At 46.7% G+C, this 25038-nt stretch overlaps 1 protein-coding gene across 1 annotated transcript in view; it reads right to left on the minus strand.

Annotated features, from left to right (window-relative positions):
• ENPP2 (ectonucleotide pyrophosphatase/phosphodiesterase 2) overlaps nt 1-25038 on the minus strand; it is a 639793-nt gene that overhangs the window by 73773 nt on the left and 540982 nt on the right. Inside the window, 3 exon segments of the mRNA XM_029591948.1 lie at nt 10753-10906; nt 21720-21772; nt 21774-21853. Of these exon segments, the coding sequence (XP_029447808.1) occupies nt 10753-10906; nt 21720-21772; nt 21774-21853 (287 nt within the window).

Genomic DNA, 25038 nt, shown 5'->3' on the forward strand with positions numbered 1-25038 from the left:
ACACCAGAGAATCCCGCTATAATGGAGAGTGGAGAGCAAGCACTCACATTATTGGGAGAAGTTACTCTAAGTCCCGGGGCTCCCAATACACCGACCCCACCAAAGAGTATTACGTCAGACAATGAGCCAGGCTTATTTCAGAGATGGAAGGCGTCCATGGAATCAAGCCCGATCGAGGAGGTGAAAAGTCTATTGACTGTAATACAAGAAGAAGTAAGAGGGAATGACCCCCTTACTGATGAAAGGGGCCTCTGCCCATTAAGCGACAGAGAGACAACCGGTATAAGAACTGTACCGGCTGACGGACTGGGAATTTCTTCCTCACCAGATGGCTTAGATATCTCCGAGAATTCCAATGTCAAGCTCGTACAAAATGAGAGGGATTCATTTAAAAGAGATTCTGAAAATGTCACATTGGAAATGATATGGAAAGCAGTAAATGTAATCCATAAGGATATTGGGAGGTTAAATTCAAATGTTAGTGATATGCAAAAAGTAATATCTAATATGAATCCATTGGTAGTAAATAATGAACTAGTAATTAAAAAAGTAGAGCAAGAAATATCCCAGCTGAAACAGACCCAGGCAACTATTATACAGGGTGAAACAATCCTCTCTAAAAAAATAGAAATGATAGAAAATAGCATTCGTAAAGTAAATTTGCGAATGGTCAATTTTCCTAAGTGTAGGATGACCTCCCCAAAAGAACAGTTGAAAAACTATTTCCAGGAGACTTTATCATTCTCTCCTGAGAAAATTCCAAAAATAGTAAGTGCATATTTCATTAATTGGAAAAATTCTGAGGCAACTACAGATCAGGTGGAAACAACTTTGAATGTTACAGCGATGATAGAGGAGTCTTTTAGTGCTCAAGTTGAAAGGAGAGGTACTTTATTGGTAAAATTTTCCCAATCATCAGAAAGGGAAAAAGTATTAAAAAAAATTTTGGAAAAAAGGTCCTCCTTGTACCTAGGCCAAAAGATATGGGTATACCCTGATGTTGCTAGGGAAACTCAGCTGCGAAGGAAAACATTTTTGATATTAGCTAACCAGGTGAGAACATTTGGAATTAACATTGCTGTAAGATTTCCATGTAAAGTAGTGATGTATGTTGAAGGTAAGAAATATATTTATTATGAGCCAGAACATCTTGAGAATTTCTTAGAAGAATATCGTAGTCACAGGAGGGAAGATCAGTCCTAGTCCTAAGAAAATTGGGTTTATGAATAGGCCTATAAAAACCCTTATATTTAATTCCCTAAGGAATGTTTAATATTTTTCTTATATTCTTGCTTATGATCTCTCCCTGAAGTATTTTGTTTAGTATATTAGAAACAAGGAAGGAAGAAGTTTAAATGGTTTAAAAGGTTTAAATTGATGAATGTAATGATGGAATTTAAATTCTTGTTTGATGTTCAATTGTATTATTGAATTATATATTTGAAACTTAGAAATAATAAGAAAAAAAAAGAAAAAAAAAAAGTAAGAAGGATGCTTGGGTGCAGAATAAAGAAGGCAATATTGCCTCTGATTAAGTCTCTAGAGAGACTGCATTTGGGGTCCACATCTTAAAAAGGATATAAACTGAATAGAGTCAGTCCAGAGGGCAGCTACTAAAATGATCAACAGTCTTTGTCATAAAGCATATGGGGACAGAAAGTTCTAAACATGTATATCCTGGAGGAAAGAATGGAAAAGGGAGATATGATAGAGAAAGCAAATGTTGCTTACCTGATGTAACAGGTGTTCTCACAGGACAGCAGGATGTTAGTCCTCACAAATGGGTGACATCGAGGATGGAGCCCTGTACGGAAAACTTTTCTGTCAAAGTTTCAACAAGCTTTGACTGACACTGGCACACTGGGTGCACTGAGCATGCCCAGCCTGCAATTATCCCTGTGAGCCACAGGTGTCTCCCTCAGTCTCGTCTTATAGCTAAAAAGCGCAAGCGAAACTAAAATAAAAGTATACAGACCCAACTCCGCGGGGTGGCGGGCAGGTTTCGTGAGGACTAACATCCTGCTGTCCTGTGAGAACACCTGTTACATCAGGTAAGCAACATTTGCTTTCTCACAGGACAAGCAGGATGGTAGTCCTCACAAATGGGTGAGTACCGAGCTGAGGATGCCCGGGAATGCACCAGATACACCGCAGATGCGCAAAGGCGTAACGACTGAGGTGGAAATGGGAACGGAGGGCATCCGCAACACCATAATGGGTTCGTGGGAAGGATGTTGGGTAGTGAATTGAAAAAAGTAAGAGTAGGCGGACTGGCCAAACATGGAGCATGCCGGCTAATCAAATGTAAGCAATAATAGGCTGCGAAGGTATGGAGAGGACTCCAGGCTGCAACCTGATAAAAAAGTACAAGCAGCAATAACCAAAGGGAAGCTGTTAAGGCTAAGACGGACACAACAGTATGTGGATACCCACAGTGTTGTAGTGAAATGTCTGCTTGTTGGTAGGAAAGGAAATATAGACCACTTAATCAGAAGGATTAGGTCTGTGTGGCCACTGGAAGTAGCAGCTTGACCCTTGCATGAAGGAAAGAGTCAAGTGGAATTCACATGGAATGCAGTGCAATGTAGATAGAATGTAAGCGCAGCATTACTGTCCAGGAATGTGGAAAACCCAGTCTCTCCCTAGGGCGAGAGAGAGAGGTTAGGAAAAATTAATAGAGTATTTCCTGAGGAAAGGAGATACAACATCTACCTGAAAAGGATAGAAAGTTGAATGTGTAGAACTACTCAGTGGCAGAGGAACGGAGTCAGGTGAGTATGGAAAGAGTGCATAACTCACGGACCCTGCTGGCAGGAATGACATTAAGAGGGAAAGAAGTTCCCTTGCCAAACTGTGGAAGAGAGGAATGGAAAGGCTCAAACGTAGAATGTATGAGACTTATAAGGAGAATATATATGTTCATTCCGTGATTAGAGAAATAGAGGCGGCTTGATCAGTGGATAATCCATGGTAAGCCGACTCAGAGAGGATTACCGAAAACGGGAACCCAACTCCCAAAACGATACACCTCCTAAGAGAAAGGTGTATCTATGTGGAGGATGTCTGGAGAACAGAATCCGAGGGAGTAAGAAAAAATGGTGGAAAAGTAAAACGGGTAATACCTCTTTTTTTTTTTTTTTAGCGTCAGGAGGTAAAGCCTGCCATATTAAACGGCAAGATTTATGTTTAGAAGGTTTAGTGACGCTACCAGAACCTAAGAACATCAGTAAGTCTATGATTTGGGACTGACTGGTGAGAGAATAAAAGGTTACTGATATGATGGATTGAGAAGTATGGGAAAGCATACTGATCTCAGTCAGGGAGTGGGGAAAAGAATACTGAACCCCATCCCAGTTCAACATTAGAAGAATGCTGGCTACGAGAGGCAGCAGAAGAGATATATTGAAGAGGCCTTTGATGGAAGAAAAGGCATCTAAGGGAACGCATAGGAAACATGTGCAGGGAGCAGAACCTGTGCATCGTATGGAATGATGCAGACGCCGAGGAAAGTTTAGTTAAACTCAGCGTTAAAAGATTTGCCCTGTACACATGTAATTGAGACCATTCGAGAGGATAGAACCTACGTGGAGAAGGTCTGATAGAGCGTTCATTAAATCTCTTAGATATGTGGCCCAAGGACGCATGAAGTGAACAAGGGCCAAGGGTAGAGCTGCGCAGCTGTCTAGCAGAGCAGCTAAGAGGTAATGCGTGCTTATGAGTTGGAAAGCACATTGTCCCTATGCTGTCTGTCTGTATGCACAAAGAATTGTTGCAAAAGCAGTATTGGAAGGCATAAGGGCATAACTCATGGGTGCAACGTCCAGGAAGTTTATGAGAAACTATGCTGGAGTGCAATAGATGCATAATGGGTTGACAGCTTTCAGGAGAAACTTTATAACCCTAAGGAATTGCGAGCATGAGTCGAAGGAGACTAGGTCCTAGTTCGAACTGGGATAAGAATCAGGGACGAAAGCAATGAAACCACTTAGGTCCATTGAGTATAGAATGTCACTGAAAATAACCCATAGCAGTTTTGAATTATGAGAAAAATGCATAGTAGGAAGAAACCCCATAGCCCAACCATGAAAAGTTGAAAGGCTGAGGTTATGGAAAATATGCGCAGGGACATATAACAATGTATCAGAATGTCTGTGCGCATGCTGGACAAGAGGGTCTTAAGACTGTGGTGTCCAGAAGTGTTACAGAAGGGATTTATGGCAGTGACAGTAATCCCAGTTAGTAAATGTATAGTGAGTCCTGAAAAAAGTGAGAGCTCCTTGCATGTACTGAAAGTGGTTAGCAGTAGTCTATGCAAGGAAAGTGAATGATGTTACACTCCGCAGAGAAAACAGCATTCACCAACAGTGATGCAAGAGACAGTTCACTTACCGAAGCTGGTGCCAGCGGCAGAGCTTGGGGTTGTAATGTTGACTCACCATAAAGCACATAGAAACATTAAAATAATGTACTTACTGCAGTATGGAGTGATGGTAACCAAAGATACCATTGTACCTGTGACGTCTAAAGAAAGTTGGATTTTCTTAGGTCCAGGATGTGCGGAGAGTAACTATTTTCTGTTAAAAGAAAGAATAGTGCAATTAAAACTCCCCAACCCCCCTCCCTTCTCCCCTCTGCACTTCGTAGCGCCTGGGGGAGTGTACCGGGACTTTGGTACAAGGTGGGGTGGCCGCTCTGATATCTGACCAGATGGGAGACCAGGAGGTGTACCAATGGAGGATATCATGTAGGCTCCTGCAGGTGTGTGAGCGGTAAGTGGTACCCGCATTTCTGTATGCTGTACAAGGAGACACTGAGACCTGTGGCCAGGCCTCAAGGTGGACTTGTACATGGGGCAATGGTTGCTGAATCTCATGTTTAGCAGATCAGCCAATGCAGCTGGACCTTGGTTGGGAGGGAACCAAGAGTCAGAGCATTGGTCGGCACAGGGACTTGTTACTGACAAGAGAAGAAGCCCTGCTGCAATCCCAAGAAGATAGAGGGGTTCTCCTGATATTGTGGCTAACATAGCTAACATAGCGATATGTGACACTAATACAGTTCTAAAAGGCACATGACCCAGAACTTTTCGAACCACGGTCCGAATGGGAGAACACAACTTTATGGGAATGCCGCCGAAGCGGGTACTTACCATCCGACGTGGATCGCCGCAAGACGAGCCGGTGAAGATTGTTGACTCCGACGGTCTCCGGAGTCCTCGAGGGTAAGGCCGGGGACGTAAACGTCCATCTCGCTCTGAAACCCGGTATGGTGGCACAGGTACAGAGGAGACAGGCCAGGCGTGAGTGGCGTTTAGACTGCTAAGTGTAACAGATGGCCATAGTCCCACACCACTTGACGGTGGGGCACGCCAGGAACAGAGGAGCCCTAACGGAACTCATGTTCCCTTCCCTCGTCCCAGCGGCTCGATGTGTCGTGACGCCAATGCAGAAGCTGTCGGACCTGGATCCGGAAGTTCTGGATCACCAAGGACTGCCAAACTGTAGGAACAGTGCTGATGGCAGTGGTGATGTCGCTCTGCCCGAGCGTTGTCCAGCCTGGAGAAGGATGGCACCGATGTGCTGGATGGCGTCAGCGGCGGACGATCACGATGTCGGCGATGATGGGTGCCACGGTGCTCGGCCCGGTCTTTCCCCAGCGCCGAGATGGAAGCCCTCGTCGTCCTGGAAGGCGATCGATGACGAACTGTCAGCACGCCTGCTCTGCTCCTGACACAATGGAGTGTCTTAAGCTAATACGGGGCTTAAAAAAGAACCCAAAGCGTGGAGCAATGTGAGGAGGCGAGGGTATTATGTGGCGGTGCTATGTCAGTATTGACGATATTGAAGGCAACCTAAGGGGCTTCGAGGATATCATCAAAATGGGTATGAAAAATCGTCGATGACTGGCCAGGAGAATGATGACAGTGACGGGCACTGACAGCAGTGGCATAGGTATCTTTGAAACGATGTGGAATCGAATAATCGAAAAACATTGCCGTTATTGAAAAAGATACCGGCATCGACTGAGTCGAAGTCGAATCAATAGGGCGTCAAGGACACCGAAGGAAAACGGACGTGTCGAGGGCATCGATGCATGGAGGCGGGCATTTATGCCGTTTGTGGCATGGCCACGGGCATCAACTATAGGGCCACCGACGTTGACGGTATCGATTTGGACAGACTCAGATTTCCAAGTGTACATGGCATCGGTGCCCCAGACACGTGTGTCGGTGGCATCGATATGGACACGTATGGAATCGATGGCATGGATCTCCCAGTCGATGAATTCCATCCCGGCATCAACGCCAGTCCTGGAATCGGCATGGGCATCGATGCCAGCCATAAGGCTGGCATTGGCATCAACGCCCATCCACGGAATCGAGCCGGCATGGATACCCACCGATGGGACCCACCTGGGCATCGAATTTCACCGATGGGAGCAGCCTGGCATCGACTGCCCTCGATGGATGCATTCTAACATAGATGCCCATGGATGAAACACCTGGGCATCGGTGTCCATCGATGCAAAAGGACCTGGCACCGATGCCATCGACGGACGGCCATCCGGCACCAATGCCATCGACGGACAAGCCATCCGGCACCGATGTCCATCGATGGGGACCATCCGGCACCGATGTCCACCGATGGGGACCATCCGGCATCGATGCCCACCGACGAATCGATGTGGCACCGATGCCCACCGATGGAAAAGGGCTGGACATCGGTGGGGAGGATGGGGCATCGATGGCATCCCCAAAAGGGGGGGTGGCATCGATGAAGTGACCCTGGGATCGTTAAAAAACGTCTCGGGCAGCGGTGGCGGCGACCCGAGTATGCATGGCAGTGACTAACAGCGTGTGCGTCAATGGCATGCATCCGGGTAGGGACGGCACCGAGGAAGCCCAAGGAAAAAAACAGTGCGTAGGAGGAAAAAGCCTGGTAGCACTGAAAAGCAAAAAACATGGATAAAGGCATCAGGGCACCGTGGGGGGAGGGGCGCTGATGACATATAAAAGCCCAGGGCGGTTTAGGAGGGTCCCGGTGTAGCGATAGGGTATCGACTGCGTGAGGGTACCAGGGAACGAAGGACTTGAAACTACAGAGGTCCTAAAGTTAAGGAAAAAATCCCTACCCCACTAGCATAAGCAAGCAGAGTGTCACAGAGATACTCGCAAGCTGTTTAAAGCTAACTGAAAAATGGGGGAAGGGAAGGCTTCAGTCAGTTAACAGCCTTAAGATAGTGACAGAAACCGACCGAAAAATAAGAATTAGTACTCACCGAGCGTCGTAAAAACATACGCGGAGGGAGACCTGTGCAGGGAAAAGTGTTTTTTGAAGTGAAAAGTTAAGTGTTTCCATGAGGTAATTAGTTAAAAAATCCTCACAGAGCTCCAACCGCTATGCTGACTGCAGAGCGGAAAAAAGAAGACTGAGGGAGACACCTGTGGCTCACAGGGATAATTGCAGGCTGGGCATGCTCAGTGCACCCAGTGTGCCAGTGTCAGTCAAAGCTTGTTGAAACTTTGACAGAAAAGTTTTCCGTACAGGGCTCCATCCTCGATGTCACCCATTTGTGAGGACTACCATCCTGCTTGTCCTGTGAGAAAGACATTTAAATACCTCCAAAGAATAAGTGCACAGGAAGCATCCCTCTTTCAATAGAAAGAAAACTCTGGAACAAGAAGTCATGGAAAGAAGTTGAAAAGGGGTAGATTCAGCAGTAATCTAAAGAAATATTTCTTTACAGAAAGGGTGGTAGATGCATGGAATAGCCTCCACTGTGGACGTGGAGACAAGGACTATACCAGAATTCAAGAAAACAGGGCAAAAATACACAGGATCTCTGAGGGAGAGGAATGGACTATAAAGCAGAATGGGTGATGTGGATAGGCATCATGTTCTAATGTTTCTGTGTTCAATTAAATATTTGAGTCAAGTTGTAGGAGAACATTATTTTACTGTACCCGTAATATTTTGACAAGTATAATAGCACCTATTCTACTGTAATAGTTTTGCTCTGCTTAATTACTTGATATGGAACATAAATCACACACTCAAAAAGAATGTCCTGGGGGTTTCAAAGAGTTGTCTCCTCACAATGGCATTTGTGTGAGGCATACAGATTTGCTATATTGTCCAATTCTGTTTTTTCAACAATTGTTTCACCCCATTCACCAGCATACTGTTGTAAAGTTCTTGCTGTTTCACTTTATTAATGAGGCATTTCATTAGGCAAATCCATTGCCTTGTTTGCTACATACCAATTTATATATAAGAAGTTTGCAACCTGTGCTGCTTCCATGCTTATAACGTTTAGTAGAGAAAAAAATAATAATTTTAAAAACGTTGATGCAACCCGGTCTAAGAACCACCCAGGGATCAGGTTGCTGACCTGGTTTACAGCTTTGGTGCCTCTGCTTCCTGTTTCCTCTAGTTTTCAGCCTTTTGGTGTTAAAGGAATCAGAAGCAGACTGTGCTGATGCAGCAAACCTAATAAACATTCATCATGGCCAGTCTTTAATCAGAGGGAGTGCCCGGTTCAAATCACTAGTTGGTACTCAAATATTTAGCTTGGTTTTACCCCAACTCAGATTTTATATTTCAAATCTTTTTATTGAACTTTTCATACACAATGCCAGACAAGCAATACAAATGATAATCAAGCGGATACATTGGTTTACTCTTCCCAATGCCCGCATACTACAAACATGTGTATATTGCACATTGTATGAATCTCCACCCCAACCCCCACTCCCGCCACTGCTGCAAGGTTTCCTAATATAACTATTAACATTTCTTTTTCTGGAAGTAGCATAGGATCCAACCTTCTTATACAGAGAGACCAATTTTAATAGGTAATTAGCAAAAGTGGTATGATTAACTACTTTTCAACAAGAAATGTCTCTTTAAAAGAGGGGTGTGACAAGACTTTACCAAAACAAGATTAAAGAATACCTGATGGGAAATCATTTTACCAATTGTTTTCCTATATAAAACTAATAATCTTACAGAAGTTGTTAGAGCCTAAGTGGAAATCTGGGATCTCATTTTAAGAGCAGAAAGAAAATCAAAATAGTTGAGAAAGAGCCATTACAAAGCGGCAATGCTACTTGCTGCAAGTAGGTATCTTAAAGGATCAAAGGAAAAAAGAAAAAAGTCTCACTAGATCAGTCTTTAAAAATTGCAAGTAAAAAAAAAGACCCAAGAAAGCTAGGAAAAACCGTTAAAATTAACATTTTTCCAGCCCAGGCAGCAGTGCAGAAAAATCTTATTCAAATCTGTTGTCCGACAGGGCTGGGGTGCAGTCTGGGGCAACAGACTGCGCCCCATGAGAAAGAAAGGAAAACCAATGTCTTGCTTGCCACCACATAGGATGCAAAGGAATAGTCTAAAAAAAAAACTACTAGGACCAGTGAAGGTCCCTGAATCTCCCAACTATGCCATCTGGGAAGGGGGCATATATTAATGAGGGAAAGAGAGGGGCAAAGTACACATTAAAACATTTTTTATTTGTTTAGATGCAAGTCAATATTGGGAAGCAGTCTCGTCTCTTAAACCCTTCTCCAATTTGATTGGACATTAGGAAACCTATGCGTACGGGAGATACACAAATATGAGAACATTACATTTGCAGACACTTGGGCTCCAGTTTTTAAAATCAGTTCTGGGAATCCTTTTTTTTTTTAATTCTCCTTTGATCCTTTAAACTACTTTATTCCCTTCTAGCTTATATTCAGCAATCAGAAGGTGACATTTCTGCTTCTAAGTGTGACTCACTACTAAGACATTCGACCAGTGGAAAACAAAACAGATTCAGAAGAATAAACTAAAGCTAATAGCAATGTAATAATATTCCAGGGGCCCTTAAGTCATTTTCTGTATTCACTATATACCAGAGTTTCCCATATCCAGTATGGGTGTAGCTCCAATTTGTCTGGTTTACAGAAGAAAAATATGGACATCATCTTGGATATCAGGGAAAGTACATGCATTTCATGAAAATTTATCAAGGACCAGACCTGATGATGGGAACTGAAAGAATGGATTTTGGAACTGCTGGTCTTTGGCCTTTACAGTGTCTCAGATACAGAGTTTGGAACCCACTTGTACAGTCCATTAAGACCAGGCAACTAAGAAGAAGCTGTCTCTGTAGAAGAACGTCCTGCCCTTTGGACAGGGGATCTCAGAGGGAGTGAGGGGAATTTTAAAACTAAGTTAGTTGGGCAGACTAGACAGGACATACAGTCTTTTTCTGCTTCCATGTTTGTATTATTTTTGTTTAAGCACTTTATAGACTTTTCCTTGTAATTCTGGTGATACTGTAAAAGCAGCCAGGTCATCAAGGCAATGCATCGATCAGGCATAGCAGATCCTAAACTCCGGGAAAGCCAAACCAGCATGGCAACAGCAGACCATCAGAAATTTTTGTGGCAGTAAGTGCAATAATGAACAGCTGCTTTTATATATGGGAGGGGGGGTGGGGGGAAACCTATTCAGGGATTCAATCCACTTCAAAAAATGTAGCTGTAACATACAACTCTGAACATTCACCACCCTAACAGGTACACAAGTTGTAATAATTACATGGCATTTCGATATTTTACAAATTCAGTATAAAAAGCTATACTTATTAATCCTGAAAAAGGTTAAAAAAAATACACATTTGGATTTGAAACAGGATATTTTAGCACCAGTTAAACATGCCTATGACACAATTTATTAGTCACTGCACAAGCAATGGCTTTGAACTTACGTTACAGTTTTCATCATTGTCTGGTCGATGAGGAAATATAAAGGAAAAAACAGATAATGCTCCATCACACTTGTCAACAGGCTGACTAAAATCCAAACAACTTGTGATGATACTGTAGTAATGGGTTGGAACTGGTATAGAGCCAGCAACATACCTGTAAGGAGGAAAAAGTCATGACAAATTAAAATCAACTAAATATTTAATTTTCCCCTTTTCCTTTTAATCATCACAGAGGACAATATTCAGAGAGCCAACAAGTGGGTAAGTTCGACGGGGTAAAGATATGCATGCAACTTGATCCAGATATTCAGGGGGATTTAGCTGGATAAATTTCCTGCTGAATATTCTTGGATAAAAATGACATGAAGCAGGAGGCACTTTACAGATTAACCAATTTATTGAGTCATGAGCTTTCAAGGACAGAGTCCACTACATCAAATTCTGCATCTGGCAAAGTAGACTCTGTCCTTGAAAGCGCATGCCTTAATAAATTGGCTAATCTATAAGGTGCCACCCACCTTGTGTCATTTTTGCCTCAACAGACTAACACATTGATCCCTCTAAATATTATCGGATATACATACGCAGTCAGCTTTATTTGGACAGTGCCAAATATGCATGCACACCAGATAATGTTAAGCCCCAGCCCAAAACACCTCCATTACCACCCCTTTGTGTCCGAATATATTTTTTGTTTACAGAAGGTTCCGCGTCCCATAACGGAAAATAATTCAGAACTCAGCTTTTGTGCGTGTAACTCCAAAGTTACATGCATAAACATTTTTAATGTCACCCTCCTAGCTTTCCACCCCAGATGGTATTGCATGGATCAATGCCTCCAAACATGTTTGTTCTGCACATACCATCACAGAAATGAACCTCAGTCTTAAGCCAAGGCACGTTGGTAGCAATTTAAATTTCTCAAATTTACAGCTAATACTAGCATTGTGCCAAAGAGAGCTCTCTTAGGAATTTGTAAGATGTAATATACACAGACAAAATAGTGAGTGAACTTGGACGTTCCATTTAATCGGTCAGGTGGTGCCTAAAATAATTGGGACTTGCCTAGCATGCAGCCAGATGGACTCAGGACCAGTGAGTTATGTGTTCCTTTGCTAGAAGATGGGAGATGTAGTCAGGTTTCAAAGCTGACTTCACCCTAGATATACCCCTGCAGTGACCTCGGCTCTTCAGTATCTCTCCATCTCCTAGTAGATGTGGATGCTATCCCCACACTAGCATGGTGATGGTGGGATTGCAGCACTAATCCAAAGAAAGAAATTTTTTATCTTCACTTTAAAGGAAGATCGAGCCCCGCTCTCCTGTGGTGATACCTAAGGGTCCCTCCCCCAGTTGGGAATTCCTGAGGTGATTTCTGAGATCCCTCAGAGGTGTGCCTTGGTCCGGTAGCCGGTTCCCAGCGTGGACTTAGCTGCTGAAGCAGCTGAAAGGCAGCAGGTGCAGAAGCCAAGCATGATGCTAAAGGCCAAAGCCCTCTCCGCCCATCTCTGTACTCAGCCGGTAAGTGCTGAGTACAGACATGGGCGGAGAGGGCTTTGGCAGTAAGTAGAGAAGAACTCCTCCGATCCAGAGATGTGGAAGGGCTTCGGTAAGTCTTTCCACTGGTCTCCTTGCTTGGCACGCTGTACAGACTTCATTCCCGATCTCCGTTCGGGTGAGGGAAGGGAGTTTCCGAGCAGCAACTCCAATAGGCTAGGCCCCATTTTCGGCTTGGTCGACTCTCCACGTGTGATCCACGGCGGCGCCATCTTGCGCGCGGTTTGGTGCAGCGCCATTTTCCCCCTTCAGCTGTCGGTACACGCGGTGTGGGCCAGCCTTCTGTGCGCCTAACATGCGCAAATACGTGTATAACCGCGCACATAACCGACCGCTTACACATATGCGCACTGAGGCAAGCCTTTGACATGACAGCAATGACACTGCAGATCGCTTCCTGCTGTGCCCTGGTGGCTCACTCCTGCTTGCGCCTCTCGAGAGAGGCAGATAGCTCTGGGGCGCAAGCCGGAGTGGTGATTGAATCCGCCGCAGCCTTCCTGACAGATGCAAGTTCAGACCTAGTGCATACCTCGGGCAGAGGAGTAGCCTCAGTGGTGGCGGCCAGAAGACAGCTATGGCTGCGGAACTGGTCAGCAGACGCAACCTCTAAGGTGAACCCTCACAAAGATGCCCTTTAAGGGATCCCTCCTATTCGGAAGCGAGTTGGAGAAGCTAGCCAGTAAGTGGAGCAAATCTCCTGTGCCTCGACTACCGGAAGATAGGAAAAAGAGGTCTCAGCGCCCCTCTCCCATGAGGGGTCAAGGCTAGGGGCTCCCAATGATTCTGGCCCTACAGAAACCTGTTGTTCCAGTCACCTCGACCCTTGGGGAGGTCTCAGTCCTTTCGGAACCAGCAACCCAAAAGAGGGACAGATTCGGGCTCAGGCTCGACCGAGCTCCCCAATGAAGTTGGGCTGATCCATCCACGGGAAAAGGAAATAGGGGGTCGCCTTCCCCTCTTCTACCAGCAGTGGGTCAAGATCACATTGAACAAATGGGTACTGGACATCATACAAGAAGGCTACACTCTGGAATTTCGCAGCATCCCTCGGGACAGGTTCATGATATCACCTTACTACTCCCAGCTCAAGAAACTGGCAGCGAAATCCACACTGATAATGCTCCTCAGTCTGAGGGCTATAATTCCGGTACCTACACCCCAAGTAAATATGGGGCATTATTCCATCTATTTTATCGTATACAAAAAAGAGGGCTCATTCCGGCCCATCCTGGATCTCAAGAGTATCAACCGTTATCTGTGGATAATGCACGACCGCATGGAAATCCTCCGCTCTGTCATAATGGCAGTGCAAACGGGAGAGTTCTTAACCTCCCTGGACCTCTCCGAAGCCTACATTCATATTTCAGTCCATCAAGACCACCAGCATTTTCTACGCTTTGCGGTGCTGGGCTGCCATTACCAGTTCCGGGCATTATCCATTGGTCTGGCAACTGCCCCCAGAATATTCTCCAAAATTATGGTGGTCGTAGCGGCAGCACTGAGGAAAGAAGGTATCCTGGTGCACCCCTACTTTGATGACTGGCTGATCAGGGCAAAGTCAGTGGAAGAGAGCCTCCAGGTGACCAGCAGAGTCAGGTCCCTCCTACAGGAACTCGGTTGGGTCATGAACATGGATAAGAGCAGCCTCAAGCCCTCCCAGTCCTTAGTGTACCTGGGAGCCCGATTTGAAACCAAGCAGAACAAGGTCTTCCTCCTTTCTCCCATGGAGGAGGAAACTGATGGACCAAGTACTTCGGTTGACAACCACAATGCGCCTCAAGGCGTGGGACTATCTTCAAGTCCTCGGCCTCATGGCATCAACACTGGAAATAGTACCGTGGGCAAGGGCTCACATGTGGCCTCTCCAACACTCCTTACTGTCACACTGGAACCCACTGTCTCAAGACTACTCGATTTGCCTCCACCTACCAATGGAGGTATGCTCTCGGCTCCAGTGGTGGCTATAGGAAATCCACCTAAGCAAGGGCGTAAGTCTATCCACACTGAGCTGGATCGTCCTCACGACAAACATGAGCCTCCGAGGGTGGGGAGCTCACTGTCAGGAACTGACAGCCCAGGGACAATGGACCAAGGAAGAGGGGAACTGGAACATAAACCGCCTGGAAGCTCGAGCGGTCAGACTAGCATTCCTGCAGTTCAGCCACAGGCTCCAGGAGCAAGCGATCCAGGTGATGTTGGACAACGCAACAACAGCTGCCTACATCAACCGCCAGGGAGGAACCTAGAGCCATCAGGTGTCTCTGGAAATAGACCCCCTTATGGAATGGGCGGAGTTAAACCTAAAGGGATCTCGACCTCCCACACTGCAGTAAAAGACAACATCACAGCGGACTTCCTCAGCAGGGAACGCCTGGACCTGGGGAAATGGATGCTGTTGACCAAAGGCTTCCAGCTTCTAATAAATCGCTGGGGCCTCCCGGCCATGGACCTACTGGCCACATCTCACAATGCAAAATTCCCCAGTTCTTCTGTCAAAGACGAGATCAGTACTCCCAAGGGATCGACACCCTTGTCCAGACCTGGCCAGAGGAAGACTTACTGTACGCCTTCCCCCCATAACCTCTACTGGGCAAGATAATTCGCAAGATAGAACACCACAGAGTGGCCCCAGATTGGCCCAGACGCCTGTGGTATGCAGACATGCGAAGGCTCCTCTTGGGGAGTCCTCTGTGCCTCCCCCCACATAGGGACTTTCTCCAGCAGGGCCCGATTTTTCACAAAGATCCCTCTCGATTCTCTCTTACAGTCTGGCCCTTGAGAAGGCTCGCCTGAAGAAGCATGGTTACTAGATGGCCGTGATTGCCACCTTGCTTCTCGCATGGAAGTTCTCAACGTCCCAGGCATACATATGGGTCTGGAGAATACTTGAGGCCTGGTGTGAGGGCCACGGGGTGCCCCCACGAATGGCCAAGATTCCCAAGATTCTGGAATTTTTACAGGATGGCCTGAGGAAAGGTTTGCCCCTCAATTCCCTCAAGGACTACATAGCAGCCCTCTCCTGCTTCAGAGCCGAGGTGAACGGAAACAGTCTATCGGCACATCCGGACTTGGCCTTAAAGGGGTTAAACAACTCCGCCCACCCTTAAAGTGGCCGGACCCTCTATGGAACCTCAATCTAGTACTGGACTTCCTAGCAGGACCTTCCTTCAGACTGATGCACAGTCTGTCGCTATGCCTATTAACACTACAGACATATTCTTGGTGGCAAAATGCTCAGCCCATCGCATCTCAGAACTATAGGCACTATCCTGTCAGGAACCATTCCTTTGATTTACTCCAGGAACAGTACAGCTTCGCACTGTCCCCTCCTTCTTCCCAAAGGTGGTCTTGGCGTTTCACTTGAATCAATCCATCTCCTTACCATCTCCGGAGGGACACAAGGACGCAGAAGACTCCCGCCTTCTTCGCCATGTAAACATTGGCAGACTCCTAGTGCGGTACCTAGAGCACTCGGAACCGGTGTGCAAGTCAGATCGCTTGTTTATTCTTCATGGCGGGAAGAAACAGGGCGAAGCGGCTTCTCGAGCTACTATAGCCCACTGGATCAAAGAATCAAACATCAGAACAGAACCATGCATCTCAACCTTCAAAAAAAGACTAAAGACCTGGATATTCACACAAGCTTTCCGGAGGCCAATTGATCGAACACCTCCAAGCCACCCCTAATATCCAACCACACCATGGTTAATTAATCTCCAACATGGTTAACTATTCTCCAACTACTCCATGGTTAACCTTATCTTCTATCGTTTACCTGTGTGAATTATAACCTGTCCTTTCTCTTCCTTCTCAGCCAAGTTCTTATCACCCTGTTATATGTAACTGCCTTTTCCGCACCATTGTTATAGTTATGTTTACTATGCACCCCTGTTTTATGTGAACCAGCACGATGTGACTGCTGTCTCGAATGCCGGTATATAAAAATCTGAAATTAACCTAATAAACGAAGGTTGACCGACGTGCCGCAAATGCGCAGTAGAGAGCAGCTCTACCGCGCATGCGAGCACGTCGGTCACAGTGTGCCTTTTAAAAATAAAAATGGCGCTGTAGGAGCGGCAGGAGCGGCGGCCCGAAGACCCGGAGCGGCGGGAGTGGCCGGCGGCGGCACCGGCCCGAAGACCCGGAGTGGCGGGAGCGGCAGGAGCGGCGGCCCGAAGACCCGGAGCGGCGGCGGCATGTGTGCCGCCGCCGCTCCGGGTCTTCGGGCCGCCGCTCCTGCCGCTCCGGGTCTTCGGGCCGCCGCTGCCGCTCCCGCCGCTCCGGGTCTTCGGCGGAGATCGACTGAGGGGAGGAGGGAGAAGGGAGAGAGGAGTGACTGAGGGGAGGAGGGAGGGGGAGAGAGGAGTGACTGAGGGGAGGAGGAGGGACTGAGGGGAGGGGGGAGAGAGAGTGACTCAGGGGAGGGGGGAGGGAGGAGTGACAGAGGGGAGGGAGGAGTGACTGAGGGGAAGAGGGAGGGGGGAGGGAGGAGTGACTCAGGGGAGGAGGGAGGGAGGAGTGACTGAGGGGAGGGGAGGGGAGGGGGGGAGAGAGGAGTAACTGGGGGGAGGGGGGAGTGACTGGGGGAGGGGGAGATGGGAGTGACTGAGGGAGGGAGGAGGGGGGAGTGACTGAGGGGAGGAGGGAGGGGGGGAGAGAGAGGAGTGACTGAGGGGAGAGAGTGGGGGAGGTGGGAGGGAGCATGAGGGGGAAGGAAATGATCCAAAAAAAAAATGTTAATGTAGCCAGTTTTAACGGGCTTAACGGCTTGTAAATAAATAAATAAATAAATAAATAAGTAATCAAGGCAGCTTACGTAGAGGCAGGGAAGCCTTTACCCCTTCAGGTCAAAGCTCATTCTACAGGGCCTAGGCAGTATCCTGGACAGAGGCTAAGTTACTGTCACCCGCCAACATCTGTCGAGCAGTAACGTGATCTTCCCTACACACCTTCTTCAGGTTCTACCACCTGGACGTCCAGGCTCAAGAGGACGCAGTCTTTGCAAGGGCAGTGCTAACTGGACCACGGGCACCTCCTGCCCCATTTGGGAGTAGCTTTTGTACATCCCACTGGTCCTGAGTCCATCTGGCTACATGCTAGGAAATGGAGAAATTACTTACCTGATAATTTCTTTTTCCTTAGAGTAGACAGATGGACTCAGGATCCCGCCTACAGCTACCCAGGAGAGGCACCAAGGAATCACCCATGAGGTGAACCTTGACTCCATATGAATACAGGTAAGCCATTGCCCTACCCCTAAGTTCAGGGCATCCACACTATGGCTGGTTTCGATGTTTATATTGATTGAGTTCACTGGCGGTCTCCAGTTTTTAATCAAGTTTTAAATCAAGTTTTGTTAACAAAGGGTTTAATCAAGTTGTATCCAAATTCTAATCAAGTTCTTCGATATATATGTCCACAATGGCTTTTCGAAGAGAATACTTAAGAGCTGAGGTCACTGCAGGGGTATATCTAGGGTGACGTAAGCTTTGAAACCTGACTCCGTCTCCCATCTGCTAGCAGATGAACACATAACTCACTGGTCCTGAGTCCATCTGTCTACACTAAGGAAAACAAAATTATCAGGTAAGTAATTTCTCCAATTTCTACATCTTTCTGCCATTATTTCTTAGTCTCCAATTGTATCTTACTTGATAATCTCTCTCTCCCTCTCTCTCTCCATAGTCACTTGGCACTAATACTTCTGTTGGCAAAGTTGTTCTTGTGCTTCTCCATTATCACTATGTCCAGCATTCTACCATTGAGGTTTGGTTTTTTTTTTTTTAGCAATTGGTATGGAAATATCCCATGTGATCATGGTCCTATTGGCAAGCTTCAGTATCTCTTGCTGACCCCAGGGTTATAAAGGCACCTCATCAACACTGTTTGTGTTACGAGCGCGCACGGGCGCGGTCGTCTCGGGCGGGTGGTGAGCCCTTGGGCCACGGCAGGACCCCAGGAGGAGCCCAAGGCCACACCGTGGGAGGTGAGCTGAGCAGGCATGGTGAGCCAGGCAGGCAGGAACAGAAACAGGGAGTCCGGCCCTCAGCCGGACCTGCATGCCCATGGTAGCCAACACGGGAAAGTTGACTAGTGAACGGTCCTCCGACTGTTCCCGGCCCTTTCGGACCCGCCGCAGGGAACGGCAATGGGCAGCAGGCCGGACAGAGGCGAGGGCAGACAGAGTCCTTAAACAGACGACATCAGACAGGGCAGAAGCAGGCTGAAGCAGACGGAGACATCAGGACAAGGGCTGAAGCGAGACACTAGAAGGATCCAGGCGAGTAGGAACTCCGATGCTGGGATACTCACATCCGAAGCCCCCTCGGCTGGTAGAGGAAGACATCAGGGTACGGGCTGAAGCAGACACTGTAGACAAGGCTGGACGGGAACATTGCACTGTCCATCAGGGCGCCCTACTCAGCCCACCCGTGGGACTGAGTCACGGACCACCCTGTCCCAGACGCGCCCTACACAGCCCTGGGAGGCTGGTCGCGGACCACGCTGAGAAGGAGGGCCCGGGAAGACCCAGGCGAACAGGACTCCGATGCTGGGAAACTCACATCCGAAGCCCTTACGGCTGGCAGGCACAGGAACAAACATCTAGGCAGGGTCAGAGACAGACATCAAGGCAGAGACACTGGACATCAGGAACATCAAGCAGAGACAGGACAAGGCGCCATCAAACATGGAGGACCTAGATCGGCTAGGTTACAGGCGACTGTAATGCTCAGATCCAAGGCCAAGACACAGTGAACAGAAAGTCCTTAAATACCGGAGGTAGAAGGCAACTCCCTGGGAGGAGCTTGCCAGGACCGCCCACCGCTGGTCCTATAACTAGGGTAGAGAGCAGCGGGCCAGCCCCTAGGGAAGGGCGTCGCCCAACAGGAAGTCCAAACGCTGAGGCATGCAAGCCACAGGCACAGCTAGGCCTCTCAGGCCCTGGAGCAAGTCCTGGATGATGCGCAGGCGAGGCCCAGGCTTCAGAGCGGCCTCTGGAGGAAGGTAAGAGACCTCCTGCAGCGCAGCAGCAGGGGGGATCGCAACAGTTTGGCTGGTAGAGAACATTACTTTAGCAGAAGCCATCTTTCTACCCTTTTGGGGCTTTGAAGCACTGCCTCCATTAAGTACCTAGGCCTAACCATCCATGAGAAGGGGAGTCAAGTCAGGTCCTCCATGATACAGAACAAAGCACTCTGGCCTGAGCCACAGAGCCAGCTCTACCATCACATATTTGTATTCACTGTTATAATATGAGACATATATATTCAGATTTTAATAATTCCAAATGCTTTGCAGCATTAGAAGTATGACAGCTACCAAGTTATAAGCTTCTAATGCAGTGACAGATACTAACTTGAGCTTCTGTCCCAAGTGCTATCTGCCCTGACCATAGGAAAAATAATTACAATGGATTTAATTTAAAGTTTCTAAATCAGGGGTGGACAATTCTGGTCCTTGAGGGATGCAAATCAGTCAGGTTTTCAGGATATCCCTAATGAATTTGAATATAACTGAGGCAGAGTGCATATAAAACTCTCATATGCATATTCATTAGGGATATCTTGAAAACCCAACTGGTTTGCAGCCCTCGAGGCCTGGAATTGCCCACCACTGTTCTAAATCACTGCCTTGCCAATGATCACATTGGCATACACATGCATACACACACCAGCTGTTTGTAGTGTCAGTGCAATATTTGTGGATACAATGTTCATATTGGCCTTTATTTCAGTGTCCCAGATATGCAAATTAGCAGTGTAATATGATGACATTAAATTAACTCTGCATGATTGCTTTTCTCTCATTCCACAACCCAATTCAAACAGAAGAATGTACTTTCCAGTTTCATAATATGCTAAGCCTAGAATTGATTTGAATAAAGTGTATGTAGAGACCTCCTTAGGATCTACATCACTTGACCCTGGTCCAAATCCTGGGGTAAAGGAATTTGGAGTGGAGCAAACCACTTGCTACAGCACTGCTGTATGGTGGCTGCTGTGGTATGCGCCAGCCTGCTAAGTGCAGGCAGAGTGAGAGATCTGTGTGGCATTTTTGTTTGGAAGGAGAAGGATCTACATTTTTTGTTGGTTGCCCTATTCCTAGTAGGCTAGGCCTCTCTTCCCTTGGCTGCACAGAATAAGAAGGGGACAGTCACTTCTCAAATCCACAACCTGGTTGGTGAGGGTGTCTCTTTTCTTTTTTGGATTATTGTTGAAGGATTTTTTAGACTTTTCTTAGATTCCCTAGTCCTGAATCAGGTAGAAAAATCCCTTGGGAAGGACAGAAAGAGAGGAAACCTGCTGAATCCATCTCATATCTAGTGCTTGGACGTGGTGACTGTACTGAACAAATCTGAGTATTTTTGTGAGGTTTTTGCTGTTTTGTTTCAGGAGGAATTTTTTACTGCCACCCTTTCTGTCCAGGCATGGGGAGAGATAGGTTTCACTGCTGTGCTGAGTCTTAGAGCTTTCACCTTGGAAGATCCCATTTTACCAACAAGAAAGGGAAATTAAGAGAAAGACGTTTGCTCATCAGGATACTCCTCCCCCGCCCTCCTTCACTGGAGTCTCTGCCCTGGGAAGAGAAGAGCAGATAATTTGGAGATCTGGAGACCAACTGGACTTCAGGGAGAGTCCAGGGTCTAAAAGCTCTGTCACTAAAGTGGGTTATCACATTAACTTGCAAAAAAGATTCATTTACTTCAGATCCCTTTAATTTTAACAGGCTCATTTCATTACTAGCACTTATATTCATTGTTCAATGCTATTGCAGTAATGCACTTTAGGGCATTAAGTAAGCCCAACTATTGCATCTCGAATCTACTTTATTAAACTAATCCTCAAGGTTTCAGACCTTTCCTGTATTTCTCCTTCTCCTTTTATCCTCAGTACAGTTAAATTTCATTTATTATGCTGACATTTTGCCAAGTGTTCCAATTCCTCCTATCCTTATGATAGGTACTGTTTTCTGCTGGTGCCCCTCCCCTCATTTCTGACTTCTGTCATTCTCTGTGGACACTACTTAGGTATGGTTTTATGACAAGCTCTAAGTCCTCTGTAAATACACTGCTTCCTTCTTTTCCTGCTTTGTATTTCACATCTCTCTATGCCTGAGGTTAACAAGTATGGTTTTCCTGTAATGTTATGTACTGTTTTTCTAAAAGAGAGCGTGAACTTTTTTTGTACAAAAAAACAATTTCAATTGGAAATCAATGAAAAGCTAAAAAAAAGGCACTTATAAAAGACAACTGAATTAACTCAAGTCTTTAAATATTCTATCTTAAAAGTAATTTTTCCAGTTAGTCTAAAGTTGATCAAAGAACCCAAAATAAAAAATGACAGGACACCTTATTCAGAAGTAACAAACAAAAATCAAAAACTAGAAAAAATAAAGTGTGACTGTCTTACTGTTTGATTTTTTCTGGCGTATCATGTAAGCCATCATAGTCATAATCGAAGAGATGGTCCAGTTATAACATTAATGCCATTGCGCTCTGTAGCATATCTCTTCACCAGAACCCTCTGAAAATAGTTCCATATTTCTGTTCAAAAAAATAAAATAAAATTTTAAATGAGTCCAAATGCTGCAAATAAATGGAAACAAATAGGGATGTGAATCGTTTTTTGACGATTTAAAACAATCGTCAGATATATTTTAAATCGTCAAAAATCGTTAGAGCCGCGATACAATAACAATTCCCCCGATTTATCGTCAAAAAATCATAAATCAGGGGAGGGCGGGAAAACCGGCACACCAAAACAACCCTAAAACCCACCCCGACCCTTTAAAACAAATCCCCCACCCTCCCGAACCCCCCCAAAATGTTTTAAATTACCTGGGGTCCAGTGGGGGGGTCCCGGCGCGATCTCCCGCTCTTGGGCCATGGCTGCGTTAATAGAAATGGCACCGGTGGCCCTTTGCCCTTACCATATGACAGGGCAAAGGTAGCGCTGGCGCCATTTTGGTTCCTGTCACCCGACGTCACGAGTGCAGGAGATCGCTCCCGGACCCCTGCTGGACCACCAGGGACTTTTGGCCAGCTTGGGGGGGCCTCCTGACCCCCACAAGACTTGCCAAAAGTCCAGTGGGGGTCCAGGAGCGACCTCCTGCACTCGCGCCGTATTGCCAATATTCAAAATGGCGCCGGCGCTACCTTTGCCCTCACTATGGGGCGGATTTTCAGAGCCCTGCTCGCCTAAATCCGCCCAAAACCGGGCGGATTTAGGCGAGCAGGGCCCTGCGCGCCGGTGAGCCTATTTTACATAGGCCTACCGGCGCGCGCAGAGCCCCGGGACTCGCGTAAGTCCCGGGGTTCTCCGAGGGGGGCATGTCGGGGGGCGGGCCCGGTCGTCGCTGGACCCCCAGGGACTTTTGGCCAGCTTGGGGGGGGCCTCCTGACCCCCACAAGAATATTTTGAATATGGCACCGGCGCTACCTTTGCCCTCACTATGTCATACGAAACCCTCTAGCCCCAACCCATATGACATAGTAAGAGCAAAAGTAGAGCCAGCGCCATTTTGAATATTGGCAATACAGCGCGAGTGCAGGAGGTCGCTCCCGGAACCCCGCTGGACTTTTGGCAAGTCTTGTGGGGATCAGGAGGCCCCCCCAAGCTGGCCAAAAGTCCCTGGGGGTCCAGCGGGGGTCCGGGAGCGATCTCCTGCACACGAGACGTTGGGTGACAGGAACCAAAATGGCGCCGGCGCTACCTTTGCCCTGTCATATGGTAAGGGCAAAGGGCCACCGGCGCCATTTCTATTAACGCAGCCGTGGCCCGAGAGCGGGAGATCGTGCCGCTCTCGGGCCTCGGCTGCGACCCCAGGTAATTAAATTACTGGACCCCAGGTAATTTAAAACATTTTGGGGGGGGTTCGGGAGGGTGGGGGATTTGTTTTAAAGGGTCGGGGTGGGTTTTAGGGTTGTTTTGGTGTGCCGGTTTTCCCGCCCTCCCCCGATTTACGATTAAAAAAAAAAACAAAAACACGACGATCAGATTTCCCTCCCCCCCCCCCCAGCCAAAATCGATCGTTAAGACGATCGATCACACGATTCACATCCCTAGAAACCAATGCCAAATAAAAATAGGACAGGCCAACATATTGTTCCCTACCAATGGCAATACCAAAGAGCCTTTGTATCACCAGCCTTACCCCCTCTTTCCAACTTCTAAAGAATCTCTACTCCTTTCTATGCTTTCTTGAATTCACAGAAAATCAAAAAGAATAGCTAGGGACAATTGTAGCACTCAAGGTCTTTATCAAAGTCAGCTTTAAGACCTAAGTATGTAATCATTAGTCCCAATTAATATTTTTTTTCTACTTAAATTTAAAGTTCAAATGAAATGTACAAATAGTGCAAAATAAAATGTTTTCTCAAATTAGTAGTTGATATATGTTTTCTTTATGTGGAAAAATCTTGCCTTTAAAGAGCAGGTCTACCTTATCCAGTTAACATAACCAGATAAGTTTGAATACCACTACTTATCTGGCTATGTTAACTGGCTAAATAGCTCCTCCCTGAAAAACCAAATTCCCCCCACCCCCACTTAGCTGGATAAAGCAAATGTTGCTTACCTGTAACAGGTGTTCTCACAGGACAGCAGGATGTTAGTCCTCACATATGGGTGACATCACAGGATGGAGCCCTGTACGGAAAACTTTTCTGTCAAAGTTTCTATAAAGCTTTGACTGACACTGGCACACTGAGTGCACTGAGCATGCTCAGCCTGCAATTATCCCTGTGACCACAGGTGTCTCCCTCAGTCTCGTCTTATAGCAAAAAACGCAAGCGAAACTAAATAAAAGTAAAAAGGTATACAGACCCAACTCCGCGGGGTGGCGGGTGGGTTTCGTGAGGACTAACATCCTGCTGTCCTGTGAGAACACCTGTTACAGGTAAGCAAATTTGCTTTCTCACAGAACAAGCAGGATGGTAGTCCTCACATATGGGTGAGTACCGAGCTGAGGATGCCCGAGATGCACCAAATGCACCCAAGACGCGCAAAAGGCGCAATGACGGAGGTGGAATTTGGAAAGGAGGGCATCCTGAAACCCTTAACGGGTTGGTGGAAGGATGTTGGGTAGTTAAACTGAAAAGGAGTAGACGGACTAGCCAAACATGGCACATGCCAGCTAGTCGTATCTAAGCAATAATGGCTGCGAAGGTATGGAGAGAGGTCCAGGTCGCAACCTGATAAATATGTACAAGCAGCACTGGCCGAAGGTAAGCTATGGAGGCTGGGACGGACGAACAGAGTGTGGTTACACACAGTATTATAGTGAAATGCCTGCTTGTTGGTAGGAAAAGAGTACAGACCATTAATTAGGAGGAATAGGTCTGTTTGCCCACTGGAACTTGCAGCTTGGCTCTTGCCACAGAAGGAAAGAGTTAGGTGGAATTCCTATGGAGTGTAGTGCAGTCTAGATAGAATGCAAGTGCACTATTCCAGTCCAAGGAGTGGAAAAACCCTCTCGCTTAGGTGAGAGAGAGGTGTTGGGAAAGTGGGCAGAGTATATTCTGAGTAAGATGAGAAGCGAAGTCTACCTTAGGAAGAATATGAAGTTGAAAACATAAAACCACTCGGGCAGGAGGAACACAGGATCAGGTAAGTATGTAACAAGGTGTGTAACTCACTGACCCTGTTAGTAGAAGTGATGTCTATGAGGGAAAGAGTTCCCCATGGCAGACGGTTAAGTGAGAGGAATGGAAAGGCTCGAACGGAGAAT

The sequence above is a fragment of the Rhinatrema bivittatum genome, chromosome 2 (assembly GCF_901001135.1).
Source record: "Rhinatrema bivittatum chromosome 2, aRhiBiv1.1, whole genome shotgun sequence".
Taxonomy (NCBI): Eukaryota; Metazoa; Chordata; class Amphibia; order Gymnophiona; family Rhinatrematidae; genus Rhinatrema; species Rhinatrema bivittatum.